Genomic DNA, 16,920 nt, shown 5'->3' on the forward strand with positions numbered 1-16,920 from the left:
TCAAAAACAACCCCAAAGAACAGGTCAGGAGTGAAAGATGTTATTAATGGTGGGGCCAGAGAGCCAGAACAATCTGCTCTTTGAGAAAGAACATATATGGAAGCTATTCTAATGCATGAGAGAGGTTATTATTTTTTTGTCAGGTTTCATTGCTGCAGGCAGAACTGGTTCATATATGGTGACACAGGTATTCTTGAAGAAGATGGCATTTTTCATTGCGGTCATAGCAATATTACTGCCAGGGGTTACATGCCTTACTCCTCAGATTAATGCATGTGCTGTGGGGAAATCTCCCTTTATCAAGCACAAGTATTTTTTGTCAGGGGATTTCATAATGGCTGGGATACTATCTCAATTCTACATGATATCCGATCCAGTGCTTTTCAGAAGACATCCGTCTGAAGAACTGGTTGATGAGCTCATGTAAAGACTTTCTCTTAACTGTAGTATATCTCAGACCAGATATCCTTCTATAATAGGATGCTTGGACTGAGTTAATTAGTATTATTACTTGCAACATAAATTATTTCTTTTTTTCCCTGCCAATTAGTTCCTTCATTCGACTATAGATTTCTATACTAATAAATGCATACACAGATACAAATTTCTTATGACAAATCTCACCTGTTTTTTTTTTTTTTAATTAAGATTCCATATTGAGCTTTTTCTCATATGAGCCATGGTGGTGCAGAAGTTAGAGTGCAGCACTGCCGGCTACTTCTGCTGATTGCCAGCTGCCTGCAATTTAGCAGTTGAAATTTCACCAGGCTCAAGGTTCCATCCTTCCAAGGTCACTAAAATGAAGACCCAGATTGTTGGAGGCAATAAACTGACTCCACAAACCGTTTAGAAAGGGCTCTAAAGCTCTGTAAAGCAGTGTATAAGTCTAAGTGCTATTGTGATTTATTTACTCACCATGGAATGAATCATGCATGCTTTTTTGTTGAATGACTGTTTTGTTTGTTGCCAATTTAATGTCATCATTTCACAATGGTTGTGCTGAATATTAGGAAACAATGGGGCTATGTAGTTCTTTGCATTTGATTTCTAAACAGGTGCTTCAGCAAGCATGCAGCCTGTCTACCTTAATGAAACAGTTACTTATTTTTCTAAGTAAGGGATCCCTCTGAAGGTCTATTATGTTCAAAGAAAAAGATTTATACACAATCTTTGCCCTCAAGTATGTTTCAGAACAGATTCTTCATACATATACAAACTCCCTAAAGGGGGAAAAACCCACAACCTAGGGAGGTGGAAAAGCTAAAGATACAGAACTAGAAGTGTGTCTTACAGGTAGATGACAATATGATTATTAACAGAAAAACGGACTTGGAAGGGACCTTGGAGGTCTTCTAGTCCAACCCTCTGTTCAGCCCAAAAAAACCTTTACCATTTCAGACAATTGTTTGTCCAAACTCTTCTTGAAAACCTCCAGTGATGGAGCACCCACAACTTCTGAAGGGAAGCCATTCCACTAATTAATTGTTCTCACTGTCAGGAAATTTCTCCTTAGTTCTAGGTTGCTTCTCTCCTTGATTAGTTTCCATCCATTACTTCTTGTCCTGCCCTCAAGTGCTTTGGAGAATAGCTTGACTCCCTCTTCTCTGTGGCAGCCTCTTAGATATTGGAACACAGCTACCATGTCTCCCCTAGTCCTTCTTTTCATTAAACTAAATATAACCCATTCCTACAACTATTCTTCATATGTTTTAGCCCCAAGTCCCCTAACCATCTTCCCTGTACTCTTTCTAGTCTCTGTATCTTGTGTGTGTGTTTGTGTGTGATATTAATAATTAGTAATGTTCCTTTGAGCAATTCATCTATTTCCTACTGAAAATTGTTTATAATCATTGAAAGAATCATAACAGTCACCATCTTCCACTGAAAAATTATACTTTTATGTTTTTCCCAAGTACATTTTCCCTCGGAATTATTGTTGCTCTGAATTATTTTTTGAATAATATTTCAATTATTATATAAATATTGCATTTGATTTCATATTCTTCTATTAGAATGTTATACATTTGGTGGTCATGCAATTTACAAATTATTCATACAATTCAGTGCCTCTGTAGCAATGGAAGCAGTTTCTGAGTGCTATGGCATTTACATGATTTCCTTAAGCGTACTATTCAATCAGGTTTTCTGTGTAGTGTTTAGTTGAATTACAAATAAAGTATATGTAATTTCATGTTCTTTAGGAAATGAAATATGATTTAGATGTGTATCTCTCATTGCAGATTTTTCCTACAGAACTATCAACATATCCTGGCCTTGGTTTTTGCTGTAAAGGAGATCAATGAAAACGATCACATTTTACCCAATGTGACTCTGGGTATGCACATCTCTAACAGTTACTTCATGGCGAGATGGACCTACTTGGCTTCAATGGAGCTTCTCTCAACACGGAGCAGATTCATTCCCAACTATAAGTGTGATACCAAGGATTGGGCATTATCTGTTATTGCGGGACCTACCTCTCATATTTGCCCCTTCATAGCCAACGTTTTGAATGTCTACAAGATGCCCCAGGTGAGATTTCTTCTTGAATAAATCTAATGGGCTGTGAGAGCAATCTTGAGAGAGGAGGAAGAGATGCAACCTAGACAATGGTGTAATGAAATAAATTTGAGTCCAAACCAGAAGATTTGAGAAAGCATTTCAGAATTGACACCTTCCTCATTCTCTGGAATACAAAGGCAATAGAGACAGGGTGAACACTTCTAGGCTGGCAAAATTGATGCCAACCTTTTTATAGAGAGTCCAGACCAGGAAACCCCAATCATGAATAGTAATGTTAACTTTTAATGTAAGGTTATAGTTGCTTTCCCAGACCCTCCTCTCCACCCCCTCCACCCATTTACAAACCTAAGTTTATAAAGCAACAAGAAATCATCAAGCAATTCTTTTATATTACATTTTGTGATTTGGAAATAAAAGGGTAATCCAAATAGAGATGAACAAAATATGTCATGGCCATATGGTATGGTTATTTTTAGGTACTATATTTGATTTACTCCTTAATTGTCACTTAGGTGTAATGGACTATATGGATGACATTGGGGCACAAGGGAAAGAGGTTCTGCCTAAGAAACAAAAGACAATTAATTAATTAATTAATACCAATTAAACCAATTAATATACCATAATTTCTTGACCTATTTATAAATAAACAGGATAAAAAATGCTATTACATTTTCATCGTAATATTATGGAATCATGGACCTAATCAAAGTCCATTTATTATGTTATTATTTGGGAATAGTATCTTGAGTTTTATATTGCAAATTAACCTTCCTTCCTCCCTCCCTCCCTCTCCTTTCCTTCCTGTCTGTCTGCCTGCCTTCTTCCTCCCTCCCTCTCTCATCCATCTATCCATCCATCCTTCTCTCTTTTTCTCCCCCCTCCCTCCCTCTCCTTTCATTCCTGCCTGCCTGTGTTCTCCCTCTCGCAGTTAAAAAAAAAGAGCATAGCTGAAAGACAAACAGCTAGTTAACGTACTACATTGTGTATTAGATATTCTTGCTAATGATTGTTGGTATTTAGTAAATCTTATCATAATATTATGATTTTTTCTTCTTCTCCTTCTCCTTCTTCTTGTTCCCCCCTCCTCCTCCTCCTCCTTTTGCCTGAAATTAGTGACTTAAGTCTCTGTAATGTGTAAGACACTATTTTTGCCTCTGCCAAATATTGAAAATGGGGGAAATGATCCAAAGATTTAGCATCTGAATATGTTATGTCACACAATGTTTGTCACTGTGAAATTTCATATTTTATGTTCCCAGTTGAAAATGCTGAGGGAAAATATTTGATTCACAGTATGCTATCTTGGGATTCAGATAACATAATCTGGAAAGTAAGAGGCCATTATATTAGCAGAATGTGAAATAATTGAAATGAAAAGGAGGAAATTCATTCACTGTGCAGATTCAGTGTGGTGCCCTTTCCATGTTAGCAATCGATACCCCTAGTTGCATGCATATTGGTATATATCCAGATTAGAATCAGCGTTGGGTTGCTACTGGTTCACACCGGTTCAGGTGAACTGGTAATGGACATTGGGACTGGATCGCCGAACTGGTAGGGACAGCAGGCTGGCCACACCTCTGAACTGGTTCCCCGATCGCCGCTGTCATTGCTGGCTTGGTTTTTAATCATTTTTTATGTTCTGCGCATGCGCAGAGCAATTTACACTCAACTATACATGCACATACAGTGAACTAGAAGCAATGGCAGCAACAACCCACCCCTGATCAGGATGCATAAAGATTATGAAGTGAGAACTAAAAAAACATACAGGAGAAGGGGCTGTGTATATATTGAATACAAAGCAATGTTCTTGCATCATTTATCTTATCCCATCTCACCACAATGTCATTTTTTGCTGTTTCCTATGAGGACAAACTAGGAAAACACTGGGATGTGTTTCCTTCTTTAATCAGAACCAAATAGCTTTAACCCTTAACATTTGTGATCAATTTTTAGTAAAATATTTCCTAAATTAAAACATTTCTGAGGTCTCCAGTTTTTGTATGTCTCTTACAGTGATTGGATTCAAAAGAATTTACTACTGGTTCTGTGGGCGTGGCTTGTTGGGCATGGCATTGCTTAGTGGACATGGCTTGATGGATGTGGCAGAGGAAGGATAAAATATGGTTGAGATTTAGTGGAAATTCTCCATTTCCTCCCAATTAGCTAGGACTCGGGAGGCAGAGAATAGATGTGGGTGGGGCCAGTCAGTGGTGGTATTTACTGGTTCTCTGATCTACTCAAAATTTCCACTACCAGTTCTCCAGAACTGGTCAGAATCTGCTGAATACCACCTCTGGTCTCCTAGAATTGCAGGCCTTGAATGAAAATTCTGCACATCATTTTTTGAAATATGATTAGATCTTGGTAGTGGTAATGAAAGAGTATGAATTAATAACAGATTTTTCAAAGATAATGAATATTCAGTTGGAAAACCATATTCCTTTTTTTAATATTTAGCTAATATATGGATCTTCTCCAGTGATAAAAGATGAGATAAAAACTGCCCTTTTGCATCGTTTTTTCCCAGATGGTGACCAACAGATTATGGGTATTCTCCAATTGCTGTTGTACTTAAGGTGGACGTGGGTTGGACTGATTGTCCAACGTAATGAAAATGGAGAGAGATTCATGCAAAATGCTATTACTTTGTTTCCCCAGAAAGGTATCTGCTTTGACTTCATGGAACCGATGGCCAAAGAAATATTTTCTAATAATATTGGTGATGTATTTAAAGATTTTAGTAAAATGTACATTACGATCATGAATAGTACAGCCAATGTTATTATCCTATATTGTGAAAACCAGGTCACTGTGATTTTTAGAATGCTGCCCTATTTTCCAGCATTTGAAGAGATGCCTGTCAAGAGAAAAGACAAAGTTTGGATAATGCCAGGCCAGATGGAGTTCACATCCCTTCCCTTTCAAAGAGTGTGTGGTGTAGACTTTTTCCATGGTGTGATATCTTTTGCAATTTCTTCCAAGGAGATCTCTGGATTCAATAAATTCCTTCAGACAAGAAACCCAACATCAGAAATGGAAGACCATTTAATGAAAGTGTTTTGGGAGCAGGTTTTTGATTGCTCTTTTCCTAAAGATAAGTTAGATGAAGACACTGGAATGTTGTGCACCGGAGAAGAGAAGTTGGACAATCTTCCTAAGTCTGTGTTTGACACCACCATGACCGGACAGAGTTACAGCATCTACAATGCAGTCTATGCTGTGGCACATGCTCTACAAGCCATGATTTTCCCCAAGTCCAAATACAGAACAAGGGCAAAAGTTGAGCGATCCAAATTTTTTATTCAAAAATGGCAGGTAATAAGAGAGTGAATGAACATTTCCCATTGCTCTTTTATCTGAGGGCAGTGAGCTGTTCTAGTGTGGGGATGGCAAATGAGAATACTGGAGTGATTATTTTAGGTCTCCTGTCACTCCACTTTTCTCATCCTTTCAGCACTTGAAGGAATCTGTGTAATTGGGAATAGAAAACAATGCTACAATAATTCTAAGGAGGAGGAAAACATTAAGAAGACGGAGCTATATCTTCTTTCCTCCCTCCCTCTCTCTCTCTCTCTTCCTCCTTTTGTTCATTCATTCTTTCACTCTTTATTTCTTGATTTCTCAAAAGAGAAGATATTATTGGCAGTTTTTTGTACATTATTGTATTTACTTTTACATTTCGAGACGGCCTACTGCCACATACCTCCCAGAGGCCAGTAAGATTCCACAGATTGGGCCTCCTTCAGATGCTGTCAGCCAGACAGTGTTGGCTGGCGGGCCCTTGGAGGAGAGCCTTCTCTGTGGCTGCTCTGACTCTCTGGAACCAGCTACCCCCGGAGATCCAGACCATACCCACTCTCATGGCCTTCAGGAAAGCTGTAAAAACCTGGCTGTTCCGGCAGGCCTGGGGCTGTTGACCTCATTGTTGAGATTCAGCCCCGATTAGAATGAATGTATGTGGTGTTGTGATTTTAAACTGTTTTTTTCTCTCTTTTTTTTGTAAGCCGCCCAGAGTCCTTTGGGATTGGGCAGCATATAAATTTTGATAATTAAATTAAATTAAATTAAATTTTAGTATTTTAACCTTCCTTCCTTCCATCCATCCTCCATCCATCTCTCCTTTCTTCCTTTTGTTCATTAATTCTTGATTTCTTGGAAGAGAAGATATTATTGGCAGTTTTCAGTATACTATTATATTTACTTTTACAAATTTTAGTATTTTAACCTCCCTCAGTCCCTATCTCCCTCCTTCCTTTTGTTCATTCTTTCTTGATTTCTTGGCAGTTTTCAGTGTATTATTATAAATATTTACTTTTACAATTTTTAATGTTTTAACTGTCCTCCCTCCCTCCCTTTCTTCCCACTCTATTAATTGTCAACCTTCGCTTCTGTTTAGCTCCATCACTATTTGAGAACTATCTCATTTAATAACACTGCAGGACAGAAAATCTTCCTTAATGAAAATGGTGACCTAGAGACTGGATTTGACATTTTCAATTGGGTCACCTTCCCAAATGAGACCTTTATTAAAGTCAAAGTTGGAAAGATTGACCCAACAGCTTCTCCAGACAAGCTGATCACCCTTTCTGCACAGGACATCACCTGGCCCACTATGTTTAACCAGGTATTCCTTGCTCAGATTTCGAATGGTGCACATTCCTTAACTCCCCCTCTTGCTTTCAGAATTATAGATTTGAATAGATCTGTCTTCAGATGTCAGCTTGAAAACTGTAGAGGTGTTTTCAGAAACTTGAGATGTAACATTGAAGACTTTCAAAGGCTATAGAGACTTAAATATCTATGTAGCAATAGAACTTAGATTTATATATAACTTCATAGTGCTTTACAGCTCTCTCGAAACAGTTTACAAAGTCAGCCTATTGCCCCCAACAATCTGGGTCCTCATTTTACCGACCTCGGAAGGATGGAAGGCTGAGTCAACCTTGAGCCTGGTGAAATTTGATCTGCCAGCTGCCGGTGACCAGCAGAAGTAGCCTGCAGTACTGCACTATAACCACTGTGCCACTGTGGCTCATATATACCAAGAATTAAAATAATTTATTTATATCTAATGATATTAGCAATACTTAATACAACACCTAAAGTCTTTTCTTGATGGCATTTCAAAATTGCCTAATTTAAAAAAAAAACAAATTTGAAAGTACATTAAAGTAATTAAAACTACATATAACATAGTACACAAAGTTTGAACATAGTGCAGTAATTTTAATCTTACTGCATTAGGAGATTTCTCCTGCTGTGTTAAAAGATTTCCATAATAATGAGATGGTATGTTTGGAAAATCCATGGTTTATTTCCCAATAGCTCTTTGATTTTATTGAAGCTGGATTTGCGGTATATATATTAAATTTGAAGTTACTTTTAATTTTAAATTGGAACTAATTTTTTTATAAAAATTGTTTACTTTTGCTTAAACATTTTGTGAAAAATGTAGTAGGAAGCAAGATGGCATCTCTTTTCTTGAGGATGTTTTTGAGGCCTTTGAACTCTGGTGCTAGAGAAGACTCCTGCGAGTCCCTTAGATTGCAAGGTGATCCAACCTGTCAGTCCTAGAGGAGATCAACCCTGACTGCTCTTTAGAAGGCCAGTTCCTGAAGATGAAACTCAAATACTTTGGCCACCTAATGAAAAGGAAGGACTCACTAGAGAAGAGCCTAATGCTGGGAAAGATTGAGGGCAAAAGAAGAAGGGTACAACAGAGAATGAGGTGGCTGGATGGAGTCACTGAAACAATCTGTGTGAGCTTAAAGAGACTCCAGAGGATGATAGAGGACAGGATGTCCTGGAGAAACATTGTCTATGGGCTGGTGATGAGTTGGACACAACTTCACAACACCAACAAAACTCTGATCCAGAGAGAACACCTAACCATTACTTTCTCAAACATTAAAAAAAAGGAATTGAAACCAAGGGTTAAAGATCATTCCTCTCTATTTCCATATAATTTATGGATGGCCAACAATTTCTTCTGGATTTTGACTTTCACCTAGCAAAATGATATTAATTTCATGTCCAATTCTTCTTTTCCTAACCTTGGTTTTTATAGCTGCCGTATTTTCTACAAAATTTCCATTGATTTAAGATAATAAAATAATTAATATAATTGATTTAATATAATTGAGCCACGGTGGCGCAGTGGTTAGAGTGCACTACTGCAGGCTACTTCTGCTGAGTACTGACTGACTGCAAATTGGCAGTTCAAATCTCACCAAGCTCAAGGTTGACTCAGCCTTCCATCCTTCCGAGGACCCAAATTGTTGTGGGCAATATGCAGACTCTGTAAATCACCTAGAGAGAGATGTAAAAGCACTGTGAAGCAGTATATAAGTAATATTGCTATAATTGCTCTAAAACAGCAGGTGTTTTCAGGCCATCTACCTCCTATGTTTGTTATTTAAAAGTACAATCCACTTTGAAATAGAATTTTTATGGAAAAAAAAACCTTATTATTTTCAATAAATCCTGCTTTATACATCTTGATAGGTTCCACCTCTTTCTGTATGCAATGACAATTGCTATTCAGGGTCCAGGAAGATGAAAATAGAAGGGAAGCCATTTTGCTGTTATGATTGCTTTCGATGTGCAAAAGGGAAAATTTCAAACCAGATGGGTAAGAGTTGTCTTGTGCAGGACTATTCAGTCTCCTTAACTGTGATTCAAAATTCTATTCTTTTAAAACTTTCTACAACTGACTTCTAATGTGGTGGCTGAACCAATGATATTGCTCATGAATGAAGACAAAGACATGTGTCCCAGGATAATGTTGCAGGATCCAATCTGAGTCAGTCACTTAGTCTTCCAAGCTTTCAGACTCATGCTAGAGCCCATCCTTAGGGAGATTCTCTCTCTCTCTCCAGATTAAAAATGGTGTGGAGGATATTACCATGCTGTTCAGGGATGGAGTTGGGAAGCTTAAGGGTTTTACTAGCCATTTAGCCAGATTGCACATGGGTATTGTGGCCTGCCAGTGGCCAGAGGAGCTGGTGGCAGACTCAGGCAATGAGGAGGTTGGGGAAGAACATGGGCCAGTCCTGGAGTCCTGGAGTCCTGGGAAGGATCTGATGAATGCTCTCCATTGGAGGCAGATATGGGGTCAGGGCTGCCCAAATGTTATCAGCTGCCTTCAGAGTCAGAGATCAGTGGGGCAGAAGAACAGCTGGAGCCTGTTCCCAATGTGCACATGTGCAGAGCTGCCAGGAGAAGGGAATAGCTAAGTAACAAGGGCCGACTCGGGAGTAAAGGCACAGGTGGACGGTGAATGGCCCCTTCCATAGGGAATAAAGAGAAGAGAAAGGAGAGTGGAGTTTGCAGGAGACAATCAGTTTGCTTAATTGGTTTGTGACTCTCAGAGACTCCTTTCCAAGTACTTTCTTAAACAGTGTTGTGTTTTGAAGATATCAGCCTGGCAGTTCTTGAAGCCAGATAAGGTATGTGATTGTAAATTCACCCTTAAAAGACTGTTTGCTGGGACTTTGCTGGATATGAATGAGAGGAATTCATAGTACCTTAATCAAAAAGGGTTTGTTGGGATAAAGAGTCTGCTTCGTGGTTTGGGGAAGCCTAAGTCAGAACAGTGGGAACTGCAACTCCTTTGGAGCTGCAATAGGTCTGAGAAGGACCCCTACTTTGTGTATCTTGGGGAGTCCATAAAACCTCACTGGGGCAGCATCTGTTCCTCTCATTTCCCACCCTTTCTTTTTTGTTATACTGTTGCTTTGTTTAAGTTGGCTGAAATATTGTATGACTGTCATACTCATCTCAGATGTATTTACTGCTCTATATGCTGAGAAATCATTGAGCCGGGCTGGATGGATTCCAGCCTGAGTCCCAAAGCTTGGAAAGCTAAACCTCTAGTCACAGTGACCAATTGGATCCTGCAATGATATTGCCAGATAAATGTTAAATATATTAAATTTACTACATTTTTTCCTTTCTAGGTTGAGGTATTTTCCCTCTCCTCTGCCCTCCCTCCCTCTCTCTCTGATATACGTGTGTGTGAAAAAGAGGACTAGGATAGAATTGGGATCTAGTTGTTAATTTTAAGAGCTAATTATGTAATAGTATAGCATATAATATACATCTTCCTCCTCCACCTAAATCAGAACATTTTTTTGCTGTTTAGTTGAGTTCTGAATGATAAAATATTCTATTATTAGATTTTTTTTAATAAGGAGAGACCTCACCAGAAAGTGCTCTCTCTCTCTCTCTCCCTCCTTCTCTCTCCCCCTCTCTCTCCTGATAGATAGAAGACAAATGATATATAGATGATATATAGATAGATGGATTGATAGATGATAGATAGATTGATTGATTTGGCATACTTATAGAATGGCACTAAATATAAAAAAGCATTATCGGTGGTGTGGTGGCACAGTGGTTAGAGTGCAGAACTGCAAGCTACTTCTGCTGATCACCAGCTGCCAGCAGTTTGGCAGTTTGAATCTCTCCAGGCTCAAGGTTGACTCAGCCTTCCATACTTCCAAGATAGGTGAAATGAGGACCCAGATTGTTGGGGGCAATAAGCTGACTCTGTAAACCACTTAGAGAGGGCTGGAAAGCACTATGAAGCAGTATATAAGTTTAAGGGCTATTGCTATTACTAAATGAGAAATAAATGAATTCATTAACTCTCAGTTCAACTATCTATTTCTAAAAAACTGACCATGATGCTTTTATTTACCAGATGCAGTTGATTGCTTCCAATGTTCAGAAGACCAATATCCAAACAAGGCTCAAAATCTCTGCATTCTAAAAAGAGCATCTTTCTTGTCTTACAATGAGCCACTGGGAGTCACCTTAGCCACCATTAGTCTTTTCTTTTCCTTTATCACAGCTTTGGTGTTGGGCATCTTCATTAAACACCAGGAAACTCCCATTGTCAAAGCCAACAACCGGAACCTCACCTACATTCTTCTCATTGGTCTCCTGCTCTCTTTCATTTGCAGTTTGTTCTTTATTGGGCAACCTGATCAAGTGAAATGTCTAATGCAGCAAACTTCTTTTGGCATCATCTTCGCTGTAGCTCTTTCTTGCATATTGGGCAAAACAACAATTGTTATCCTTGCTTTCATGGCCACCAAGCCAAGCTCCAAAATGAGGAAATGGGTGGGGAAAAGACTGGCCAACACTATTGTCTTATCTTGCTCCCTAGCACAATTCACTATTTGTGTAATATGGTTGGCAAGTTCTCCCCCGTTCCCAGATTCTGACGTGCATTCCATAGTGGAAGAAATTGTCCTCAAATGTAATGAAGGTTCAACCACAATGTTTTATATTGTTCTTAGTTTTCTGGGGTTCTTGACTTCTGTCAGCTTCACAGTAGCCTTCCTAGCTAGGAAGTTGCCTGACAGCTTTAATGAAGCTAAATTTATCACCTTTAGCATGTTGGTCTTTTGTAGTGTCTGGATATCATTTGTTCCAACCTATTTGAGTACCAAGGGGAAATACATGGTGGCTGTGGAGATCTTTTCCATTTTGGCTTCTGCAGCTGGATTACTGGGCTGCATCTTTTCCCCCAAGTGCTATATCATTATTTTGAGGCCTGATTTAAATACAAAGAAACAATTAGTAAAAAAATGATAATGAACATGGATTTCAGTTTGCTCATTGATTCAGCTGAACACAACCTTCCCTCTATTGAAGCACAAAATGCAAAACTCATTAGATAATGGTATTTCTTGACTCTGGAATCAGAATATCATTAAAAATCTATACTTGGTGCATGAAATAAGAATACTTTATTAGGTTACAGAATAAAATTCAAAAGTAAATAGGAAGACGATGGGGAAAAGAGGGAAAAGAAAAATGATGAGATCCTGGAGAAAAGAAAAGAAAAGCATTGATTTCCAACTCCCTCTGTTGTAGTAAAATAAAGCATTAACATCAAACCACAACTTTTTGCTTTTCCATAATAATATAAGTAGTCATTTCTATAAACACATATTAATCTAATTGGTAAAACCTAAAATCAAATTTCATTCTGTTTCTACCTCAAGCAAAAAGGTCAGAAACAGTCTCCATGCAGCAACAAAAGTTCTTTTCATTAATCAAAATGGTCAATTTAGCTATTTCTTCCAACTCCATCAGATTCTGTAGCCATTCGTCCATGCTGGGAATTGAAATGTCTTTCCATTTTTTGCGTACAATTGTCTTACTGCTGTCAACATATATAAGACCAAACGCACTCAATGTTTAGTCCTCAGTGGTATTCTACATGGAGGGAAGTATGCAATGGAGTACCCCAAGGCTCTGTTTTAGACCCAGTATACTTCAACATCTTCATCAATGATCTGGATGAGGGGATAAATGGGGAACTCATCAAATTTGCAGATGACACCAAGATGGCAGGAATAGCCAACACTACAGAAGATAGGCTAAAGATACAGAAGGATCTTGACAAACTTGAACATTGGGCACTTTATAATAAAATGAAATTCAATGGTTAAAAGAATGAGGTTCTACATTTAGGCGAGAAAAACAAAATGCACAGGTACACTCAATATCAGTAACTGTGAGAGGGGTCTTGGAGTCCTAGTGGACAACCATTTAAATATGAGCCAGCAGTGTGAAGCAGCTGCCAAAAAAGCCAACACAGTTCTAGGCTACATAAACAGAGGGATAGAATCAAGATCACGTGAAGTGTTAATATCACTTTATAATGGCTTGGTAAGACCACACTTGGAATATGGCATTCAGTTTTGGTCGCCACGATATAGAAAAGATGTGGAGACTCTAGAAAGAGTGCAGAGAAGAGAAACAAAGATGATTAGGGGACTGGAGACTAAAACATATGAAGAATGGTTGCAGGAACTGGGTATGTCTAGTTTAGTCGAAAGAAGGACTAGGGGAGACATGATAGCAGTGTTCCAATATCTCAGGGTCTACCACAAAGAAGAGGGAGTCAAGTTATTCTCCAAAGCACCTGAGGGTAGAACAAGAAGCAATGGGTGGAAACTAATCAAGGAGAGAAGCAACTTAGAACTGAGGAAAAATTTCCTGACAGTTAGAAAAATTAATCAGTGGACTTGCTTGCCTCCAGAAATTGTGAATGCCCCAACACTGGAAGTCTGTAAGAATGTTGCAGCAGATTGAGGTTTGTAATCTACTTACGAAAGATCAGGACTTGAGACCACGAAGGAAGAGAAACAGGTTTATTGGATGCATCGAGTTCAGCGTGTTCACACACCAACATCTGAACTGGCCTGGCTACGCCCAGGGCAGTGATTTTATACCTTTAATCAAACTTCGTCAATCAGAGGGCGTTTAAAGAGGCGTATTCATACAAAACGTAAAAACCCCTGTTCAGAACAGGGAAGTACATCTTGGAAAAATACAAAAGCAGATATTCATACCAACAGTTTTCTGCAACTTCTCTGTTGTATCTCTCCCCCCACGTCTGGCTTCCTGTGCCCCTCCTTTACAGAGTCTTGCCACACTGTTCAGCCCTATTTGTAATATGAGGAAGTTAAAAGTCAACTTTGGGACTCCAGGGCACTGGAGTAAAAGCCAAACTAAAATGAATCTATAAGGTCCATTCTATTAAGACCACCTAACCTGGCCAGCCACTGGTGGGTTTACCTGTGCAACCCATGCTGTATCATTCCCCCCTATTGAAACTTCACCCAATCCTAAGATTACTGTGTAGTTTCATAAATGGCAGGTTCCTCTCCATTAAGCATGAGCCCAACATATTTGCTCGAGCGTCCTTCTGAGCATCCCACCAGGGCCAGGACCTTTGCAGTGGCCCATTTCTCCATCAAGAGGGGTGAAACCCTGGCAATTTCAGGAACCAGGAGTTAGAAGTGGAGGTTAAATCAAAACCTTTCCATTCCTACCCTGGGAAATGAGTGAGTTGCCTCATTTCTGTGGTGAGCTGCTTAATGACACGTTCAGTCTCATCAATGTGAAGGCAGCAATTAAACAAGTTGAACTTCCCACAGACCCTCCTTCCCTTGCGTGGAGGTAATCAAGAGCCAATCGATTTTGGTACACTGCAGTACAGAGTTTGCCAGTGGCACTGGAGAGGATATTCAAAGATTTATCAATCCTCTCTCCAGCCACGTCCAATACTGCCTGCAAATGCATGATCCAGTTGATCATGTAGATTGGGGTGCGGTAACCCCAAGACCCATCCTCTGCCCTAGTGGCCCTCCCATAGGTGCATACGATTCTCTCTGAGCTCCACATGTCAGATTTCTCGTATTCAGCCAGTTCCTTACAAGGAAAGTTAGAGAAGGCTGTGTCCACCTTCCTCTTCTGACGGATGGGGCCTACTGAGTCATACACCAGGACCCCTAGCACCTGTCGTGATTGGATGGGCAACAGAAAGAACCCAAAGTTTTATCCATCCAAGAACACAGGGAGGACTTCGTAGGCCAATGTGCCACGAATCCAATACATGTTCTCCGGGGCTTCCCAAGTGCTAGATGGGGTTTTGTGGCTTTTTTCCCATTTTGTCCTTCTGTGGATCCTGCAGGCATTGAGTGCATTCCAATGGAGAGGGGGTAATGGCCTCCCTTGTGGCCCTGGGTCCCCTTGGGGCTCCCTTCTCCTTCCCTTGTGGGCCGCCCCTCCCACCCTCCTGAGGGGTGCATGTGGGACGGGGGTTCCTACCCTGTTGTAGGAGTGGCTCCAGAACCACCGTTCCCTTTCCCTGTGTATTTAGGGTGGCTATAGCTGTTCTGCTGAGGTTCTTATCAAGTGTCCCCGCATGGCATTGATATGTTTCCAAGTAGTTGGATTGGGTTATCCAGACCTCCAGGCAACTGGCTTTAGCACTATGGTTACGTGTTACACCTATCTGCCAGTACTTACTCAGGTCTTGTGCATCCATGCTTGACTGATTTTCATCCTCTGACCACCATTGTAGAAACCACCGATTCCCTACATCCCCAATAAGCTGACAAGTTATCTCCACTATTATGGGAATCTGGTCATAAGTTATGTCATATTCCATTTTCAGACTGAAATCAAGGGGGCCCACTTCACCTGAGCCCTTGTCCTTTCTGGAAAGGGGTCTGGGAAGGGTCTCTGAATGAGCTTTTTTGCGATGGCACCTAATGGTCAAAGTGTATCATTTGTTTGGTGCCCAAGTTGTGACATTGGGGTCCATGCAACACTGCCAATAGTTCCCTGTCTCCTCTGAACAGGGGGATAGCCCCTCCTCCGGATGGCAATTTAATAACCAGCGTTCATTATACACAAAATGCAGTCCCTGTTCACCCTGATAAAAGCAGTTTTTGCAAAGGGGGAAAGGCCCTGAACCCATTTCTTCTAGCATTGGCTCAGAAGTTACCTGTGCAGGGGAGTCATTTATAGAGGTGAGGGGCCTAGCTTCCATTTGTTGGGGAGTACCCTCATTATCCTCATTCCCCCCTATAGGAAAGGATGGAGCGGGGGTCCTCGTAATCATTCGGAACTTCCCACACCACCAATGGGCCTCACCCTTTGCTCTGGCCAAGATTGCCTGATAGAGATAAAGAGAGTCAATGAAAATAGAAATGAATAGGAGAAAAAACACGATCAGAACTGCCGGCATCAGGCCTCTCCTAATGCACGCAGCTTGGCGTAGGCGCTAGTCAGTCTTCATGGTTGTGCCTGGGCATTGGACGGGGCGGAGTGTCCATGGTAGACGCGATACGTTGCCTGTGCGATGGGTGTCGACGGCACCTGGAGCGACACCTGCAGAGGGCGCTGGTTCTTCACCACCTGTTCGTAGAGCGACAGCTTCCCGTGTGTCCGCAGAAGAGGTGGCGTTCCTCCTGGTGTTTCCAAAACGTGAGGTATAGAGGCTTGGCAGGGTCACTGGAGGCCTTCCAGTAAGTTTTCGCAGCCAATTTAAAACGGGTCCAGTGAATCCAAGGCCTAATTTCAGCTACCTTAACAACAAGGGGAGAAAAAACAACAACAGTATACGGCCCACACCATTTGGGGCCCAATAGTTCCTTCTACCAGTCCTTCACCCAGACTTCTTGTCCTGGGTGGAAGTTGTGGACTGGAGTTACAATTTCATGAGAACGACAAGACAAAACATATTTTTGCAATTTGTGGATTATGGCATTCAGGGCTTGCAACTGTTTGAGCTTCACCATGTCTGTAACTTGGGGTTGGGCAACACCTGTGGGCCACGCAAATTAGGAACCCTTCCATACAACAATTCAAATGGCGAGACACCCAACTCCTCGGTGAGAGTGCACCTCTTTGCCAGCAACGCCATGCTGTGGGCATCATCTGGCCATTTGAGATGGGTTTCCTGACAAATGTTGGCCAACTTATCCTCTATGGTGTGATCTGCCCTCTTTACCCTCCCACCTGAACTGGGCCTTGACGGAGGGTATTAGCAGCACATACCTGACATTGAGAGCAAAC

At 40.6% G+C, this 16,920-nt stretch overlaps 1 protein-coding gene across 1 annotated transcript; it reads left to right on the top strand.

Annotated features, from left to right (window-relative positions):
* The first annotated feature begins 175 nt into the window (after positions 1–175).
* LOC116521823 (vomeronasal type-2 receptor 26-like) lies at positions 176–12,132 on the top strand. Its single transcript, XM_032236473.1, has 6 exons — positions 176–423; positions 2,355–2,532; positions 4,990–5,847; positions 6,929–7,156; positions 9,037–9,163; positions 11,237–12,132. Exons 1-6 carry the CDS (start codon positions 176–178, stop codon positions 12,130–12,132), a joined length of 2,535 nt encoding a protein of 844 aa, XP_032092364.1.
* Positions 12,133–16,920: the final 4,788 nt, after the last annotated feature.

The sequence above is a fragment of the Thamnophis elegans genome, chromosome Z, assembly GCF_009769535.1.
Source record: "Thamnophis elegans isolate rThaEle1 chromosome Z, rThaEle1.pri, whole genome shotgun sequence".
NCBI lineage: Eukaryota > Metazoa > Chordata > Lepidosauria > Squamata > Colubridae > Thamnophis > Thamnophis elegans.

Bases quoted from the DNA above. Each gene is read 5' to 3' on its own strand.
- LOC116521823 (XM_032236473.1), top strand. From the start codon at position 176: ATGGTGACACAGGTATTCTTGAAGAAGATGGCATTTTTCATTGCGGTC. The intron at 424-2,354 runs GTAAAGACTTTC...CATCTCTAACAG, and splicing joins GAACTGGTTGATGAGCTCAT to TTACTTCATGGCGAGATGGA. The intron at 2,533-4,989 runs GTGAGATTTCTT...TTTAATATTTAG, and splicing joins ATGTCTACAAGATGCCCCAG to CTAATATATGGATCTTCTCC.